Source organism: Labrus mixtus, chromosome 23, assembly GCF_963584025.1.
Source record: "Labrus mixtus chromosome 23, fLabMix1.1, whole genome shotgun sequence".
Classification (NCBI taxonomy): domain Eukaryota; kingdom Metazoa; phylum Chordata; class Actinopteri; order Labriformes; family Labridae; genus Labrus; species Labrus mixtus.
In genome coordinates, this window is record NC_083634.1 from 15,161,163 (window position 1) to 15,179,950 (window position 18,788).

At 42.1% G+C, this 18,788-nt stretch overlaps 1 protein-coding gene across 1 annotated transcript in view; it reads left to right on the forward strand.

Annotated features, from left to right (window-relative positions):
- Positions 1-18,788, forward strand: part of svep1 (sushi, von Willebrand factor type A, EGF and pentraxin domain containing 1) — an 86,540-nt gene that overhangs the window by 9,175 nt on the left and 58,577 nt on the right. Inside the window, exons 2-3 of the mRNA XM_061031582.1 lie at positions 15,940-16,195; positions 17,550-17,726. Of these exons, the coding sequence (XP_060887565.1) occupies positions 15,940-16,195; positions 17,550-17,726 (433 nt within the window). The remainder of the gene's footprint in view (positions 1-15,939; positions 16,196-17,549; positions 17,727-18,788) is intronic.

Consider the following 18,788-nt stretch of genomic DNA (forward strand, 5'->3'; position numbering starts at 1 on the left):
AGTGGACAGATTTAAAATAATATCTCCGCACAAAATTACCAAAATGAATGAATTAATGAAAATTCATACTAACACACTTGCATATTTAATCATCTATGACGTCAAAGTGCATGCAGCCCGTCCTAATGTGGTGAAACTCTGGCTCACTGTGTCTAATTGTACTGACAGTATTTTCCTTTGTTACTTAATGGTTCCTTCTCTCGTCACACTCTGCTCACCCCTGCCCTCCCGCCTGAAATGGATACCGAATATTTTCCAGAAACAGGGGCCTACTTTCCGACCTCTGGACGTTTGGAAGGACCCCGAGGCCTCCTTATTGACTAGCTCACACTTACGCAGACGTCTCACACACACACACACACACACACACACACACAACTTAGCATGCAAGCTGGCCTGATGCAACTGACCTCAAGCTGCAAGCAGAAGGAAACATAATCGACATTTGTTTTAAAGCAGACTACAAACTCGATTGTTTGTATAAACAGATGAGTCTCAGCTGATCCGTCTGTTCTGTGAAAGCTGAATGATGACTGAGAACCCTTTGAATTCTGACTGTCACAGACTTGTAACAGGAAGTGTTGACAGACAGCAAGGTACGGCAGAGATATGTGGCCTTAGAGGTCAGCTGGGTTCAGCGGTCATGCCAAAGCTGTCTTATGCATTGGAAGCTAAACATGGTCCAAATACATGCAAAATAAAAAATGTTAAGAAAGTTCTCCTTCAAATAGCAGTTTGTCTCATCTTCCCCGACAGATGCAGCTTATTTTGTAGAAAAGTAATTAAAAAGTAATTAAAAATTGCAGATTATGCTGTCTGTTAATGGACCTTTTGTCAACCAACAGCCTCAGCTCGGAAAATGCTCTAAATAGCTCCACAATATGTTTCAATCCCTTTGTCCCAAATTGTTTTGTAATAGACTTTCCAAACTCTGGATATCTCATCTGAAACAAAAACCCTTCAATATGACTGAGTAGAGGCTTTTCTTTTCTTTTTCTTTTTTGTAGACCACTCAGAGGTCACTGTTTCCCTCCAACAACTCTCCAAGCATCCTGCTCCCATCTGTATTCACAACTGGAGACACAGACTTGGCCATGTAACGTCTTTTTATATCCTTCCTCATCCTCTTTAGATCTTTTTTTAGGAGATCAGCAGTCTTTCCACTTCAGGAAACCCCAACGAGTCCAAAACAAATGTAGGGAAACCCAAGTTTCTAATCCATGTCCCTGCCAACAAATGTCCAGGAGTTGATTTGTTTGGAGGATAGCAAACTGGCGTGATGTGGTTTCACACAATAACACCTCATTTTGACCAATTTAATCTTTGCATGTTTGATAAAATGCATTTAGCTGAGGTGCAAAAAAAAACAACCTTTTTGAGACCAGCAAACGGAGCCAAAAGCTGCCAAAACAGATTGACAGGAATAGGCTTGCTTGTTTGCATCCATATGTGAAATAGTTTCCATATCAGTGTTTGTTCCGTTATCCTAGACTGTGCCGAAAGGTTGTAAATTACTGCTCTTTCTGCTGATAAAGCACTTGGCCTCTTTAAAAGCTGCTGAGTTAGGCATCTTTCCGATCACAGTTTGAATCAAACAGTCTGCATTCCAGTGTCTCTGTTTTTCCTCAGGGCCAGGTGATCCCTCCATCTGTCTATTTCATGTCTTTCCGTTTTGTCTCCGCTTCTTCCTCCACCTTATTTTTTCCTCCCACGAGGGTACGCAGCCGTGTTTTTAAGCAGACGTCGGTGTTTGCAGTATGTGCCGCTTTGGATGCTGCTGACGGTGTCTCATTTTGGCCTGAAGCTAAAGCTGGTGTGAATAAAAAAACTGGGCTTTGTTACGGCCCAAACCAGCGAGTCCCGTTTGGAATTTAAACAGAGTTCAGATCATTTTAACATGTGTTACTGTCGTGCATGTGTTCCTAAATGATCCCTTTGGTTTCTCTCAATACAGATTCTGATACCAATAGGTAAAGCCTTGACCCAACTTTTTCGTTGCCAAGACATTATTGCGTACATCCTGTGCACGGTTATGTCCATTAATGCAATGTTTTGCAAATTTCACTTTCACTTTTTACACCTTTCTCAGATTTAGACAATTGCAGTTCTCTCTGCTACTCCCCCCACCCCCAATGAAAACGAACAGAGAACTCTCTTAATTCCCCGCCAGCCTCGACGTCATCTTTTGTTAATGTTTTGATTGATAGCCCCCTGGTGGCCGGATCTATGTACTGTGCGTTTAACTCTTTGACAGGACATCAGAGAATTGTGCAAACGACTGAAGACTTCAACGCAACATTAAACAAGTTGGTCTTTAGCTTTGCTTTAAATAGCTCCACCCAATGTGCTTTTCCAATGCCAAAGGTAGACTGTGCCACAATGAAAAAACCTGTTCACCAAACGTCTTCTTTCTGACCTTGGGGACACTCAAAGGACCGGTCCCGTGCAGACCTTGAAAAACTCAAGACATGATACTTGTGTACATGTTCTTAGAGCCATTTTCTGCATCCAACCAAAGAACCACAGTGATGTATGCCTGAAGATCGAAACACACCCAGATTTTTTCACTTTTATTGCACCACAACCCAACCCCCGGGACAATCATTCAACCAGACTCTCAGAGGAAATGACTGTTGAACTGCGGTTGTGGATTCTAATTGATCAGAATCCGCTTGATAACTGTACATAAGGATGTGGGATTAGCGCTGCATTGTATTGTTGGAACTTGAGAGAAGAAATGGAAGTGGTGCATATTTTACATGTTTCACACCAATGTCTCGTTCCTTAAGGAATGTCTTTCTCTCAAGGTTTCTCCAGATTTCTTGCATTAGGAGTCGGATAATTCACCAGAGAGGAAATGACCACGCTCCACTTCATCTTTCAACCCAGTCCTGACAGAAATGAGTCTCTTGCTACTTGCTACTCTTCAGTCATAATTATCCACTGCACCTTTTTTCACTCCTTTTAGACAAATTGGGATTTGGATTGAGCTCAGCACTCAGGTGCCTTCAGAGGTCAGTCTTTACACCTCCCAGCTGTGTAAAACACAGATGTCCGTAAACCCCCATAACGCACACATCTGTAATCTTAGACCTTTCCACTCCGGCCCTATATGCAGGCTCCTCACTGTCATTTTTTGTGCATTACCCCAACACTATACTGTCCCCCTGAGATGAGGATTTCATTTTAATTGCCGCAGAGAGGAGAAATGTGCAAGTCCTGGTTCTGTCATAAAAAATCTGATCTACTAAAAAGAGGAGTCTCTAGGAGCTGCTGCTAGCTCATAAAGGAGGATTTAACTAATTCAGCCTCTGTTGGGAAAATCGTAACAGCACAAACACTTGCAAATACATCCATCCTGCTATGTGCACTGTGCAGATTAAGTGAGCCTAAACCTAATTTAGCAGACTTTTTCGCTTCCTTATTCATTGGTGATCAGCTGTTAACAGGTGGTGCATTACTTCCCCGAGCATGAAACTTTCTATCAGTTTTGTAAAATAGGGAAATGCATCATCTTGACAATTCAGTTTTGTGTGACATTAACAAAAATTGCTTCGAGCTGACTTCAAGAAGTGATCGAGATGATCTTCCTGTTGGTGGCTCACCTCACGATGTGCGTCTCCAACTTTTTATTATTTTGCATTTTTTAAGTTTCATCTACTGTCAGTGATCTAATGCATTATAACCCTGCTGCCTATTCTCGTATGCTTACCATTTATCTTCATTTCTCTTGGTAATGTTGACGCTCAGTCTGTGATGGTGTAAACCAATTTGTCAAAACATAATGAGCTGACATTTATTCAAGTGAAAATCATTGGTATGCCGTCTTTAACTGTTTGATGCAAAACTAAAGTGTCTCCAGCTTTGCTCTCTGTGGTCAAACTACACATGTGGCTATAAGCACACTTTCCTACACACATCAAGCCAACACTCCTCACACTCTGTTCTTTCCACTCGGTGTGTATTCACACAAACACACACACGAACACAGATTTCCTCCGTACTTAAAATACTACTCAGAGATTGATAGGTGCTGCTGACACCAGCCGAACACGTGTGTGTGTGTGTGTGTGTGTGTGTGTGTGTGTGTGTCAGTGTGTGTGTGCGTGAGTTTGAGAAGGCGATAAATGAAAGCTGTAGGGGGTGAGGTGTTGAGGTGGAGAGGTACGGACGGGAAATATGTGATTCAGAAAAGAGTGGGGAAGGGCTTTGAAGAATCATTCTCTGTCGTCAGGGTCAAAGGTGAGGGGGGCGTCAGCAAGGACAGGAAGTGACTGTCAGCAGCTTTAGTGGCCTGCCATGAAACTCCACGATCAGTTATGAATGTCATTAAAAACTGGTTTCTGTGATCTCACTGGAAACGTGTTTCCACCAGAGTACTGTGTCTTGGAAGACTTCTTCCGAGGATCAAATGATGCAAGTTTCTTGTTGCTAATTTTGATCTTGACATTATTTTATCATTTTAAAGTTGACATGATCCCTCTACAGCAGACTGAGTCATTCAGTTGATAATGATATGCTCATGTAATAACAATAACGAGCAGTTTTAGTTGTTCTAATAACTATTAACTTAAAAACAAAGTTTAAAACTTGACATTCAAGCTTGGAAGCAGCAGTTGACAAAACTTCCTTCACAAAAAGTCCATTTAGTTGCAGTTTTAGAGCTTTTGATGCTTCAAATATATTTTAAAAGAACTTGCTGCATTACTATATGTGTGTCGATTAGAGGTGAGCAAAAGCTACAAGATGGATTCAATTGCTTTAAAAGTCAAGTTTTAACTTTCAAACCTAATTTGTTTTCACTTGTGATTATATTTGTGCTAAGCCAGCCGTTCCACAGCTAAACAATAAACCTGTTCTTTATTGGACTAAACTGGTACTGAGAGTAAATATTAAGCTAAAACAGTCCTGTTATTTTTACCACGCTGGCGTTTCCATTTGCCTCTAATATTAAAAGATGACGATGCAAAACCGTCAACTTTCAATTTTTTGCTACAAATGCAAAAATGTTTTAAATGCTCTTGTGTTCACAAAGCAAGTTGTAGACCACAGCTTTGCAATGGAAGACACAAATCGCTCAAATTTGTCAGCGTTCGTATTTACCTTGGCATCTTGAGATTAAGATTGACCAAAAGTCTCGTACATTGGCACCTCGGAAAACCAAAAGTATTTCCAAGAGCCAGCAGTGGCCAACTAAATAACAGCTTTTTTTATGGACTAAGGCATGTAGGTCTATTAGTAAACCACTTGCCATGTTGCGGTTTCTGTTTGGGAGCGCCAGATTCCATTTGCTTGTTTTCTTTGGTGACTGAGTGTATGTGTTTGTCTCCGTTTGTGTGAATGACTAGAAGAAGGTAATTGGTATATGTATGTAAACCCACAAACATGCCAACTTCCTGTTTTGTTTGTTTGCTTTTTATGCGATTTTATTCACATTCTTCGGGTCTTGTTGTGCAAGACTGTCGATTCTGCAGGTATTAGTCATGTTTCCAGCCTCAGAATGAGAGCCTGTTCAAGGTAGTCAGCCAAATATATAGAGACAAATACTAGCGCACTTTAACCTCATCCCGTCATGTTTGATATTCAGCAAGAAACCCGTCCCCAAGAAATAGATGCAGACCATCCAAAGAAATGTCCAGAGGAGAACACAATACCATTCAAGCACAAATAGTTTCAATTCAGGTTATCCAAACAATAAAAGCAGGCGTTTCCAAGCAACAGCATATTTGTATGTGTATTTTTGTTTTCTTGGAGAACAAGTGAGTGCAACAGTGTCTTTAGTTCCACATTTCTTTGATTTACTGTGAGGATCTTTGTAGAAATCCATGGCAACTCGGGCAGAGTCTGCATACAATGTTAAGCAATATTATGTGATCTCCTTTGAATTATCCCCTAGCTTGTGATTCCTCCCCATTAAGGGACAAGTCCAGAACAAACAGGAGAATCAATAAATTGAAAACCCTTCGTGAAACTGTACTACAAACATAGATGTCTCTCCGATTCCCTGCGCTATTAGAGGAAATATCCACCTACAGCTTGTGCCAAGACAAACAGACCCCCCCCCCCCCCCCCCCTCCCCCTCTGTAGGAGAAGAAATAAGAGGACAGAAAGAGGGGAACATGAGGGAAAACAGCAACAACCGTCAACATAACAAAGGAAAGTCTGTCTCCGCAGTGTGGTCGGCGCTAAGTCTGGACAACATGGGATACATTTTCACGGATGCTTAAAGCCAGCGACAGTCCCCAAATCATTCCCTGCGTGTAAGCACTTTCAACACGCCAGTCAGGAGTCAAGAAAAAGCATCAAACTCAACCACACTGTTGCCTTTGTTTATTTCAAAATGAAAGCTCGGCCTTGGAGATGGTGCTGTGGCTGCTGAGGTAATGATCTCATGACTCTCACTAAGATGACATAACTTGTGGGATTCTCTCCATTCCTTAACCTAATTCTTTTAAAATCTGATTTTTTTTTTTACGTCACTTGTAGATCAAATCAATTCAACCACAATACAGTTTAGTGGCAGACAGTTTTCCAGCTGTAAGAAAACTAAAAGTCGGTATCAGGGTTTGTTTCACTGAAGCTGAGCAGCAGCCTCAGTAGACAGACACTCAACAAGAAACCTCTCACTGCCTACTCCTGGTTAAATCTTAAAGTCATTATATTTTACATTCTGTCTCTCTGGTTGCTCCTATAAGCTAAAAAGACAGATAAATACTCCATATTTGAAGACTGTAGGCACAACCCCATATATATATTTCCAACACTTCAACAAACACAGCCGTGAAACTGGGCAGCTTTTTCTCAAAAACATTGGTTTTGTTGAAAGATGTTGAATATAACCAAGAAGACTTTTGTACACATTTGTGCGTAAAGTGCTTTTACATGAGTGGAATTGAAAGCCTTTATTGTCACTGTATGACAGGATACAATGAAATTAAGAGCGCTGCCACTGATTGGATCATAGGCGTTAGAAGGTCACACTTTGACACAGTGTTGAAAACATTTGCACAGACAAGCGCATTCCATACAAAGAGCACGTTCATTGTAATCCCATAAAAAAAAAAGCACATACTGTAAAGGACGCACTCATGTTAGCAGCAACCACATCACACTTAAAATATAATTACATAAAGTGCCAGAGTCAAAGTGTCGGTAGATTTAGTGCACACAGTCCCAGGTAGTTATTTTGTATTCTGATTAAGAAGCGTTCTCAGATCTGGTCCAATATCAAACAGGTTCTTTCTTGGCCCATATTCACAATTTCACCAAGTTACATGCGTTCAGCATACTTTTATCACAAATACATTCCAATAAATAACATAATCCTGGAAAATGCAGATTGATGATGCAAAGGTTTGAATAAGAGCTGAGAGCGCCATTTGAAGAAAAAGTGTGTGTTGAACCGGGGATGCTGTACCGAACAGTTCAGTATTATATTAGCCGTTTTCACATCTGCACTCCGGATAATATCTAGATATTTACAGGAGGACTTCTCCGGAGATTCTCCCGATCTAGTCGTTCACGTATGCTCCTCACAGCGGGAGACTTTCCCTGTCAGAGGGGAGGGGGGGCGGGGGATTTCCTGAGGTAAGACATGACGTAAAAAAAAAACGTAGCGGCCGAAGCAACAGAGTCCGCTACACAACGTTATAATGAGAATATTTGCCTTTATATCAATGCTATGTGTAATCCAATGGAATGACAACATCCACAAAAGAGAGGAGAACAACATGCTGACGAACAGAAAACAGAATGCAGACGTTTATTAACGTGCATGGAGATCGTAGTGGTCGCGTGCAGACACTTTAGCCGGTCATTGTATATAAACGTCATTCTCTTTTCATTGGCTCGAGTTGAAAATCTCCGGAGTATATTCGGCCGCGTTCAGACATCAGCTCACTCGGATTTTCTGCGGATAAAATACTAGGGGTCTGGCCGGAGAAACTCTGGGTAAAGTCCGCGCGAAAAATGCGTCTGTTTGCGTTCACACATAGCCTAAAGAACCTCCGGGTAGACAAATCTCCGGAGTTTTTCCAGGAGATTTCCGTACGTGTGAAAAGGGTTAATGAGAATTGTTACATCACTTTACATACATGTTGAATACCGTCTACAATCACGAAGAGCGAATTGAATTACGTCACTTAAATACTTTAAATGTCAAACACATGCTGCAACCATATAAACTAAAAGTGATAAATTAAAAAAAGGGAAGATACATGACATGAGGCAGATTGCCAAGCCAGGCTGACCCCATAATCGTCCAACTGGCACCCAGGCCCGTAACTGCTCCCGTTATTCATCCCCCCACTCAATCAAACCGGCTCACGCCGTCCAATTACCCAGAATGCTGTGTCCGATTGGAACATGGTCAGTGCCTAAAGTGTTTCTCTCAGCACTTCGTTCCGCCTGAGACCAGCGGGGGGATAATTGAATGAGTTTCTCATTTGCCAGCCAAGATAGCCTTTCCCCTTGGCATTACATTGTGGAATCAGCTTTCTCTCTTTCTCCCCGAGTCTTTCCTCCTCCTCTCGTCGCTACTGTTTCAGTTGTTGAGTTTGATGAATGGTGTTGTGACAGAAACCTTCAGGCGAACACACACAGCCGTCCACCCTACCGTGTCTGGCAATTAAACGACTGTCCTCACTCTCTTCTCCGACAGTTTGGATGCCTTTTTTTGCACTCCTCTGTCAAACTGGGCTCAGTTTGGGCCTGCCGACAAATCCACATTACACAGGCAGGCTTAAGTGAAGACTTTTAAATCATTAGGTAGGGGTAAGTACGTCAGTAGTTGCCAAATTGGGAGCACTTTCCTGTAATGGCTCTCTGTTCTAGGAAAAATTTTCCATCCCTAAAATTTTGCCAGTTTTACCCCAGACAGGTTAACAATTATCCATGTAGTCTTTATGAAACTTGAAAAACACCATTTGTGGGTTTGGAGCCTCTCCTTTAAGCACAATAATTGCACTTTAAACACAGTGATTGATGAGGGATCCTCCTTTAAAATGTTCTGATTTTAGGTTCTACTCTCTCTCTACAGTACAGACACCTAAACATCACAATTTATCTTGTATTGGACATGTTGTGGGAATGTAGGATTAGTCAAAAGCTTGATTTATACTCTTAATTTACACCAAAACTGTGATTCCTACACCATAACCTGATGTGGACTCATGGTGTTACCACATTACCACAATGCCTACAGTACCATAGCAGCTTTCATTTGTCTGGTTGGCTTGTTAGCATTGAAAGGAAACTGTGCTTCTTTGCAGCCACAGCTACCTGCTATAGCATATTGGCTTCCACCGGAGGCTAAACCTTAAATGGTGATGGTCACTCTCAGTCTGTACAAGGATACTGTGCATGCATGTTTCTGCTATACAGTGAACATAAAAGTTACTATTTTAAACTGAGCTTCAACTTCAGCACAATAGTGTGATTGCAAAGTGACATCAGTTTACAAATGTACGAACAATGTATGCCGCTTGCATAGGCCAGGACAAAGGCTCTTCATAGAGTCGACACATGTAAATAATCAGTAAACGTATGCGCTGATGGATGCATTCAACTTTAAGACCAAACACAAACTGTCGCAAATAAATCAATATGTCCATTAAGGTCCTTCTCTGAAACTCCTTCATGCTCCAGATAGAAGAAAGAAAGTCTAACCCTCCCATGATATGAAAGCTACCAATTAACCCTTAAAAGTTTTGGACTTTAACAAATCTTGACATCCAGTATAATAAATTGTTCTTGGACAGATGTGTCCACATGCCACACTTAAACAGCCATGTTTTTCTTCCCCAACACATGACGACATAGATTTTATGACTTGGAAGCGAAACTTACAAGTATCGGTTGCAGAATCAGATCCAGTAGTTTTACAGCTGTCTGGTTTATGACTCCTGCATACATTTTTGCAGAGTCTCGGTTTAATTGCAACACGTGACTGCGGCTGGACAACAGCAGGCTTGTGTTGGTGCGATGGAGAAGAAATTTACAATGGACACTTTTGTTATCAGCAAATTGCTAATACAAAACATACCTCCAATTTTTTTTTAAACGATGGAAACAAGCCTTCACCTTAATTATTCTGCCAAAAAAATGGACTGTATTGCCAACATCTCTCTTTGAAACATAAAAAAAGCCGACAGGTTGGGTTTTTCAACTTTTAATCTGAAGGCAACGTTTTTGGCAGTCGATTCACCAGAGTCAGGGATTTTTGAAACTTGCTTTAACACGACAATCTACTTTGCCAATAAAAAAAAAAAAAAAAAAATGACAGGACATTCATGAGATGGACTGTCTGCTGCATCTGAGGCAATTTTCAAGTCCCTACAAGTTGATTTGCATACCACACAGTCACGATCTGTGACTAACTGGCAGAAAGGAAAGACATGAATCTCAAAAAAACTTAAAGAGCTTTAATAACCGCTCAGGGTGAAGTAGACATGATATGCAGAACACAGGCGGGAACGTGTAAGCGTAGTCGTTAGCATGCTGGGTGGCCCTCGTGGAAACTGGTCTCCTCGCTCTTACTGTGTCCGTCTCGAGGCTACCCAGTGAGCAACATACTGTAAGTGCATGGAAAGTTTGTGTGAAGTGAAGTTAGCGAGGCAGAGATGATGTGGCAGTATGTGAGAAGTGTGGAACAAATTGAGTCAAAGCTTGAAGGCAAACCAGTTCAAGAAGATACATGTGCCTTACATGTGCTCTCAAGTCCAAACAACTCTGCATTTGTTTGCCTTCAAAATTGGATTGAACCGCAATTTTGAAAGAATTATATAATCTGAATCAGAGCCTTTTTATTAGGTAACAAAAGCTGTGCTACTCTCATGAGGCACATATTCATATTTGTGGGACAAAAGATTTTGGCATATAACTGATTTCAAGCAGGAAACAAATGATCTTTTCAAGTGACCTAGTTAATCTCAAATATCCAAAGTATGTGTCCCTGAGATGTTGCGCAATATCCAAGAGTTGAGTCTAGTGTCTGGGACTGTGTGTTTCTGTGTGCCTGTTGTTCTGTTGGGCCCCTACAGAGTTATTGCTGTTATTCTTACCACCCAGGCCAAGAGCAGATAGCCTGTCATAATAAACACTCTCGCTTCCGACAGACAGGGAGAGTGCTTTTCCCGAACGGATGCAGTTGGATTGCAATTTTTTTTTTTTTTTTTTAGATCCACTGAGGAATGGCTTGCGAATTAAAGATTTCTTTGGAAGGTAGATCTTCAGGATGTGATAAACCATTGAAGAGAATAACAGACAGGCGTGTTTATCTGAGATCCTGTCTCGTAAAGGCTAGTGCTGATGGCCTGTGAGCGTTTTTAGATGGTTAGCTGTTTTAACCGGGATCCTAATCTTTTACTGTTCCGTTCGGATTACCAGCGTCCTCTGGACATGAGCAGAACTTAATGTAAGTTGCATGTAGGAAACCAAGATGGAATTTAATCAAACAGAAATGAGACAAATATGTTGCTTAATAAAAGTGTATGAAAAGCATCTGGACTGTTTCATCACCATTTCACCCAGAAGCCAATTTCCCTCTAAAGACTTGTGTTTGTTTAGATGCTTAAACGCTGCACTCATGTATCTGTGTAAGTTTGGCAAATCAAAAAAAAATAAATAGGGAATCTGTCAATAATTTAATTATAAACTACCAGTGTCAGATCTGGAAAATCCAATGGGACACCAGGCCACCATGTCGACAGTTACGGTAGCATTAGACGATAGCATCAAACTACATCTTAATTAATATTAAATAATATGACTAACATGAATATACGGATAATGCGACTACTGTCCTACTCTAAGGAAGTGCATTTCTTTACAGATGGATTATAAAAACCTTATAGAAGACTGCATTTCATATCACAACTGACAAATCTCTGAGAGCAACGAGCAGCTTGTTCAGAGATGAGATTGATGACCAGCTAACTTTTAAGGGTTCAAGTAGCCTCGATTGCCTGGTCATGTCGATTTGCCCCGTACAACATCAGGATGATCAGACCTTACCTGTCAGAACACGCTACACAGCTCCCGGTACAGGCTCTTGTGATATCACGCATCGACTACTCCTACAGGTCTTCCTACATGCACTATCAAACCTCTGCAGATGATACAAAATGCAGCAGCACGACTGGTCTTCAACCTTCCTAAAAGAGCACATGTCACTCCGCTGTTCATCTCCTTACACTGGCTCCCAGTTACTGCTCGCATCAAATTTAAAACTCTGCTGCTCGCTTACAAAACAGCAACAAAAACGTCTCCTCCTTACTTTAACTCTCTCATCCAGGTCTACACTCCCTCCCGCCCACTACGCTCTGCTAATGAAAGGCGTCTGATCCAACCTTCACAACAGGGTCCTAAGACGCTGACTAGACTCTTCTCCTCTGTCGCCCCCCGGTGGTGGAAGGAAGAGTCCCTCTGCACCTTTAAGAAAAAGCTAAAGACCCAGCTCTTTCACGAATACCTACTAACTTAATGATGATGGTCTCCATATCATTGATGATGATGATGGTTGTGACGATTGTTTTTGTTTGATAACGACGACTTATAAGATGGTTTCTATACTGATTAGAGCTCTCAAGAACTGCAGTCAATGTTGTGCTTTGCCTCTGGTCACTTCCTGTCAGCACCTGTGTGTCCAATCAGACTCAAAGCTGATCGTTTGCTCTTACTGACATTGTTCCCTTTTTTTCTAGATCCTTGCTTGTGTTGTTCTTACTCTCTGATGTACGTCTCTTTGGATAAAAGCGTCTGCTAGGTGAATTGTAGAATTGTAGAAATCTGACATCAAGTTTAAAAGCATTTAAATAGTGCAATTAAATCAACTTGTGAAAAGAGAAGGAAGTTGTAGATAAGTGTAGAAAAACTGTTAACATTGACTCATACCTTTACTTTCATACTTCTTTTCTCAAAGTGGATTAAAAACAACAACAGCAGCTTAACTCGGTGCCAGGTGGGTTTCGGGCTGTGATCAAAGTCACAGGAGATGCTGATGGGCGATGTGGTGGAGTTGTGGGGGGAGTTCCTCATTGAGCATTCAGAATAGCTGCCATGCATATATAAGCCTTTGATTAACAGCTGGGGTACCTTGGCACCATCTTTAGCCCCTGAAGGTGTGGAAAGGTTTCCTACTCCCTTCTGCCAAATGCAACGAGGTGCCTCTTTTGAAGTTCTAATCACACACACATCTGTTTGGAGACGACAGAAAAAAAAAAGGGAACCGGAGTTTTCATCTCTTGTGGACTGAAGGTTTTATTTTTATTGTTTATTTATATTGGTGAGGAAATACGAGTATGAGTCAGGTACATGCGGCATTTGTTTTAGAAGCCAGTTCAAATGTGTTTCTGCTTCTAATTTGGTAAAATAATTAAATCTGTTTCTTTCTAAATGTTTCAAAATTCTTCATCACCTTTCCCATTTTTTCCCCCCAAGGACACCATAAAAAAAAAAAACAGGATCATGTGTATCCTAGCAGAACATTTTTGGACTTCCAAAGATAGATAGAGAAAGAGAAAGAAAGTATCTGCTGCATTCGTTTGTAGCTCTACTGTATGAAGAGTCACTTTGCATAATGCTGGTCTCTTAGTCCCTCTTTTTTGCTTGTTGCCAAAATTCAAGGCGTTCTGGATCAGCGAGAGATTCCCTGCTCTCATTTCTAATCCTTCCAGGCCTGTTGGTCCCCGCGCTATCACCGCTGCTCTGACAGATATCAACAGTTCCAAACCATTTGCGCTTTAACTGTCCCATTGCTGCCGGCTTACCATCTCCTCTTTTGGACACACGGTTGCTTTAAAGACGTTCCGCCAAGTGCGTAATTGAAGAAATGCGTGGAAAATACGGTGTAGAGAAAGAGACAAACAGCTGGTCAAGGTGTGCTCAGAGAAATGTAAGCATTGATTTCTGTACACTGCGTTTAGCCTCATCTCTGTTGTTTGGTTTTGCGGTAATTGTCAATAAGTTTGCTTTAGGGTTTCCTGGAATTAAATGTAGCACACATTAGGAAACCATACTTCTTCATGCTTGTCTCAATGTGTGCCCTGATTGGCTAGCAGCAACAAGGCAGATTCAGGGCTTAATTTGCTCTCATCCCACACATGTTTTTTTTTTTAAATAAACACTTTTGATCAGATAATTGGTTTTGCAGCCTAAACTTAATTACATTTATAATGATTCCATCATAAATCACTCTAAATGTTTTATTTTTTCTCATGCATTTTCCTGCAGCCAATATTAGCAACCTGATTGTTTTAATTACCAATAAGGTGCATGCAGAGTGCACGCAGAGTTACACTAAAGGGCAGCCCCTTCCCACACTCTGGCTGCTATGGTCGCCTTTATGTTAGTACTCTGACCTAAAGTATGTACAGGCCATTCGGGAGGGTGTCATTAGTGGGCATGCCTGCGTATGCTCCGATTGGTGGCATCTCGGCGGTTGCTAACAGAAGCCACTGACTCATGGGTAACGCAGAAACCACCGTGGCCCAAAAGCACTTTGAGCAGACGCCTAATAAAAGACCTAAAAACACCCGGAAACACTCACACATGCAATGTTATTAACACATAAAGAAGAGGACGCCATTCACTGCGGTTATAAAAGTTATACACAAATATGACATTGTTGATGGGGGGGGGGGGGGGGGCTCGTCTTCATGTTGTGGCTGCCTGATTGGATGCACTGACTGCTTGGAGCGTCCACAGCGAAGCTCCCCAGGGCTGGGAACTCGGAGCTTTGAGGATCAGAGAAACCAGGCTCTCCTTTTCCTCCATTCTGTCCCTCCATCCTCTCTTTCCCTCGCTCCACCGGCTCTGTAATTACGCCGCTTCTGCCAGAGCCGCTTGAAGTTCAGCCAATTAGACAATAAAGAGCCGAGCATTCTCTCTCTCCTGCTCTCGTCTCCCTCCCTCGATGGTCACACCCTTTGCGCGTCTCCTCTCTTTCCTCACCTCTTGTGTTTTACAATCTGTCGTGTGTAGATATTGCATCTTATTTGGGCCCAGAATCCAGAAAGGTCATCATAAAACACATCGTCCCATGCTCTGATTCTTTATGAAACATCACTGGACCTGTATGGCTTTTAGTGTGTTACTGGATATCTGTCCATCTGACCTCATCTTGGCTTCTTTTGCTCTATTCTTTTGTTTTCTCTCCACTTCTTGCTCCAGGTTCTTTCCCCCAATGTTCACTAGCCTCATAACCTTTTGACCTAATTTAAAACACCCTTAACACAGACCCAGTACTGTACACTGTTCGGTTGGCCTCGACAACAAAACTAGCAGATGTTCCTGTTGGGGTGGTTTTTTTTCTTCTTCTTCTGAACTCTAGAGAAAATAAAGATATGTTTCTGAGACTTTAATGTCCGGTCTAATTTTGTGGTGGATTGTAAACGGCGGCTAAAGTTAGTTTGGGAGCTGTAGCCGACGTCTCAGGCGGACACAGCAGGTCGGTCTGCGTTGCCCAGTGTTCTCTGGTGGTTTGAAACCACTGGCAGGCAGCTGCATAGTCTGCAAGAGGAATAATTACAATTGTGGAGCTTTCTCCTTGTCCCTCCTCCCCCCACCGTGCCCTTGTTGCCTGCGTTGCTGATGGAGGGTTTTGAGGAACCCTAGAATTGAGGGCTGCTTTAAGTGGTTGTTTCTGACGTGCTTAGTTATTCAATTTAGCCAGCGAGCTATGTTGGTAGCGTGCTGGCAGGCTGAGAAGTAGGATGTGTGGATTTGGATCATCAGCATTTGCAAAGTACACTTTTCAGTCTCTTCTGTTTGAATGTTTTCTGGCTTTACTCTGAGTAATACAAATCGATTCAACATACTGAAAAATTTGCCAAATTGTCTTGCAGAGAGTCAGAAGATAAAATTTGCGACCAATTACGCTTAAAATAAAAAATTCAGTCAGTTATTTATTCACTAAACTAGTGTGTATTTTCTCCTCTACAGCAAATCCTTCGTCACTCTCGCTCTAACGCCTCCAAGGTCATCTTCCTAATCACCGACGGCTACTCTAATGGCGGAGACCCTCGGCCGGTGGCGGCAGCTCTGAGGGAGCGCGGCGTCGAGATCTTCACGCTGGGCATCTGGCAGGGAAACATCAGGGAGCTTCATGACATGGCCTCTCAGCCCAAAGAGCAGCACTGCTACTTTGTGCACAACTTTGCCGAGTTTGAAGCGCTGGCCCGTCGGGCACTCCACGAAGGTACGGAAATGTCTTTTTACTAGCTCCTTTTGTTTTGATAGATTAAACTTGAAGTCCCCCACTATCCCTTTGAAGCTTCAGTTCTCCCATCATCAACATTTGACCTGTGGTAATATCTCTTAAGTGAAGGTTTTGACCCTTTTTTTAAATCCAATGTTTACTTAAAAGGAAGCGCGCAATATTTCAAATACAATCTGACAGAATGAATTTCACACGCTCTCTTCTGTTAAGTCCTGCCAGCAGTTGTTCGGCCTCACTTCCATACAGATACAAAAGAGTAAGTCCTTTTTTTTCCCACACTTAAGGGGGACTTCCATCAATTTGGGGCGAAAGACGGCTCAGTCATGGCTTTTTAAAACTTAAAAAACATAACCATAAAATATCACCGTTGAGTACAGCGCAGAGTGTCTAGAACGCTATAAATCATGCACACAGTGTCTGAAGTCCCAGACAGCTGGGGGTGGGGGGGGGGGGGGATCAGGCCGTGAGAGTTAAAGCCAACACACGCGGTGCTATCAACTCAGCCTCCGGCCCCTCTGTCTCAAAGGATACTCTCAGGGTTTTCAAATACAGAACCACATGTTGAGCTGATCTCGCTTGCCATGGATCAAATCGCAGAAATCCCGCAGAGACGTCGCTGTCTTCCTTCCTGCTCTATCAGTAAGAAGCACATAAAGGGAAGGACCAAAAACTTCAGTGAAAAGCCCATCTTGGCCTTCAACTTCAATTCCTTGCTGCAGCCCCGATTCTTTTGTCCCAGCCTTGATTAACGGGCTTTTGTAAGTGACTACTGCGTTTTGGAACATATGGCCCATTTGCTTCAGCCAGTTGTACAAATCTGGTTTACAGGCATTGTGTATTTTCATTCACTTATTCTCCACTTCCTCCAGCAAAAAGTGAAAAACCTGCATTTAATTAAGACACTCTCGCTGACATACTGTACTCATACGCTGCAATAATACACAGTTTATGTAAACACGTTGAAAAAGGGGGCCATTTTTTTTACCCTATCATGATGGTAAAACAATATTTATTTATTCCCAGTTCAATAAAATTATTTTGATGAAAGTGGTTCCCAAACTTTTTCCTTGGAGCCCCCATACTTGAATCTTTAAAAAAGAGGGGGCGCTTCCCCAGAACACACAAGGAAATAAAGGGTTTTACATTTGAATTGATTTAATTAAATCCTGAATTATAAATGTGGCTGACTAAGTAGCCAGATATTTCTGAGTGAGAGCTTCTGGAGCTTCCCTTTTGTTTCCTTCACTCATGCCTTGTGCAGGTCGGTAAATCCATCCAGACTCTTCACTATTAACAACCGGACACTTGAATCATTTCTGTCTCCCTCCCTCAGACCTCCCCACAGGCAGCTACATCCAGGAGGATATGTCGCGCTGCTCCTCCCTGTGCGACGCCGGCAGGGATTGCTGCGACCTGATGGCCAGCTGCAAGTGTGGAACGCACACGGGACAGTACGACTGCATCTGTGAGAAAGGATACTACGGCAAGGGTCTGCAGCACGAGTGCACCGGTAGGACCGATGGTTCCAAACACGGACCTTTACACATTTCACAAGCCTGTCCTCACACAAGCCTGTTTCACTTTGATATCCCTTTCTCAAAAGCCCTCGATTTAAATTGTCTGGGAAAAATGTGTGAGACCTGAAAATCATTGTTTGTGTTCGTAGTCCAACAACCGTTACTGAACATGCCTCGCAGGTCGTCATTTTGAGTGTCTTGTACTTTCTCTGTTTACATTTTCCTCTCCCTCTCTACCTGTCGGCTTCTACTCCAAACGTTGGCCACTCAGCCAAACGTCTTTGCTGGAATATGGGTGAAAGTTAAATAAGCAGCCTGTCTACTTAGCACAGTTTAAGCTGTCCTCAGGGCAGATCACTATCAACATACTTAGCGACGTGCTGCAGAGGCGGAGGATGGAGGCGGCGACGTCTTCATGTGTGTTCTTCCCCCGGCTCAGACTCCCTGCAGCCACACACCACGTCTCTCTTTCTACGTTTAACGCCCTCCTTTAAATCACGTCTTATCTGTTGATTTCTTCTCTACAAAATCTAAACACGCTGCTGTTGTTTTTCAGCATGGTGTCTTTTTTCTTAGTAATTGTTGCTTTGACTCCAAACAAGAGTCTCATACAGAAAAAAATATTTGTCTCATCTTGTGCCAAGTGCTCTGGTCTTACTATTTAGTTTTATTCTCCTGGTTATTTATTATGTCAGCCTCTAATACATCATAGAGCATAAGCACAGTGTGTGTGTGTGTGTGTGTGTGTGTGTGTGTTTCCTTTCCTTTGTCTGATACATTTTGAGTTAATTACTATGACATATTTTACACACATAGATGTTGAATTATAGTAAAGGGGAAACTTTGCCTGGCCTGGAAGTCCATATTGCTACACAGATATTTTTTCTACACTCTACTTTTCCCCAGATCCATGCACGGCTCTTGACAAACATATGGGAGTTTATAGTTAGATAGACAGATAGATAGAGAAAGTCAGTCACATAAAGACAACACATCTAACACTGAACAGAGAAATACATTAAGGCACATACAACCTACACATAAAATATGAAAAA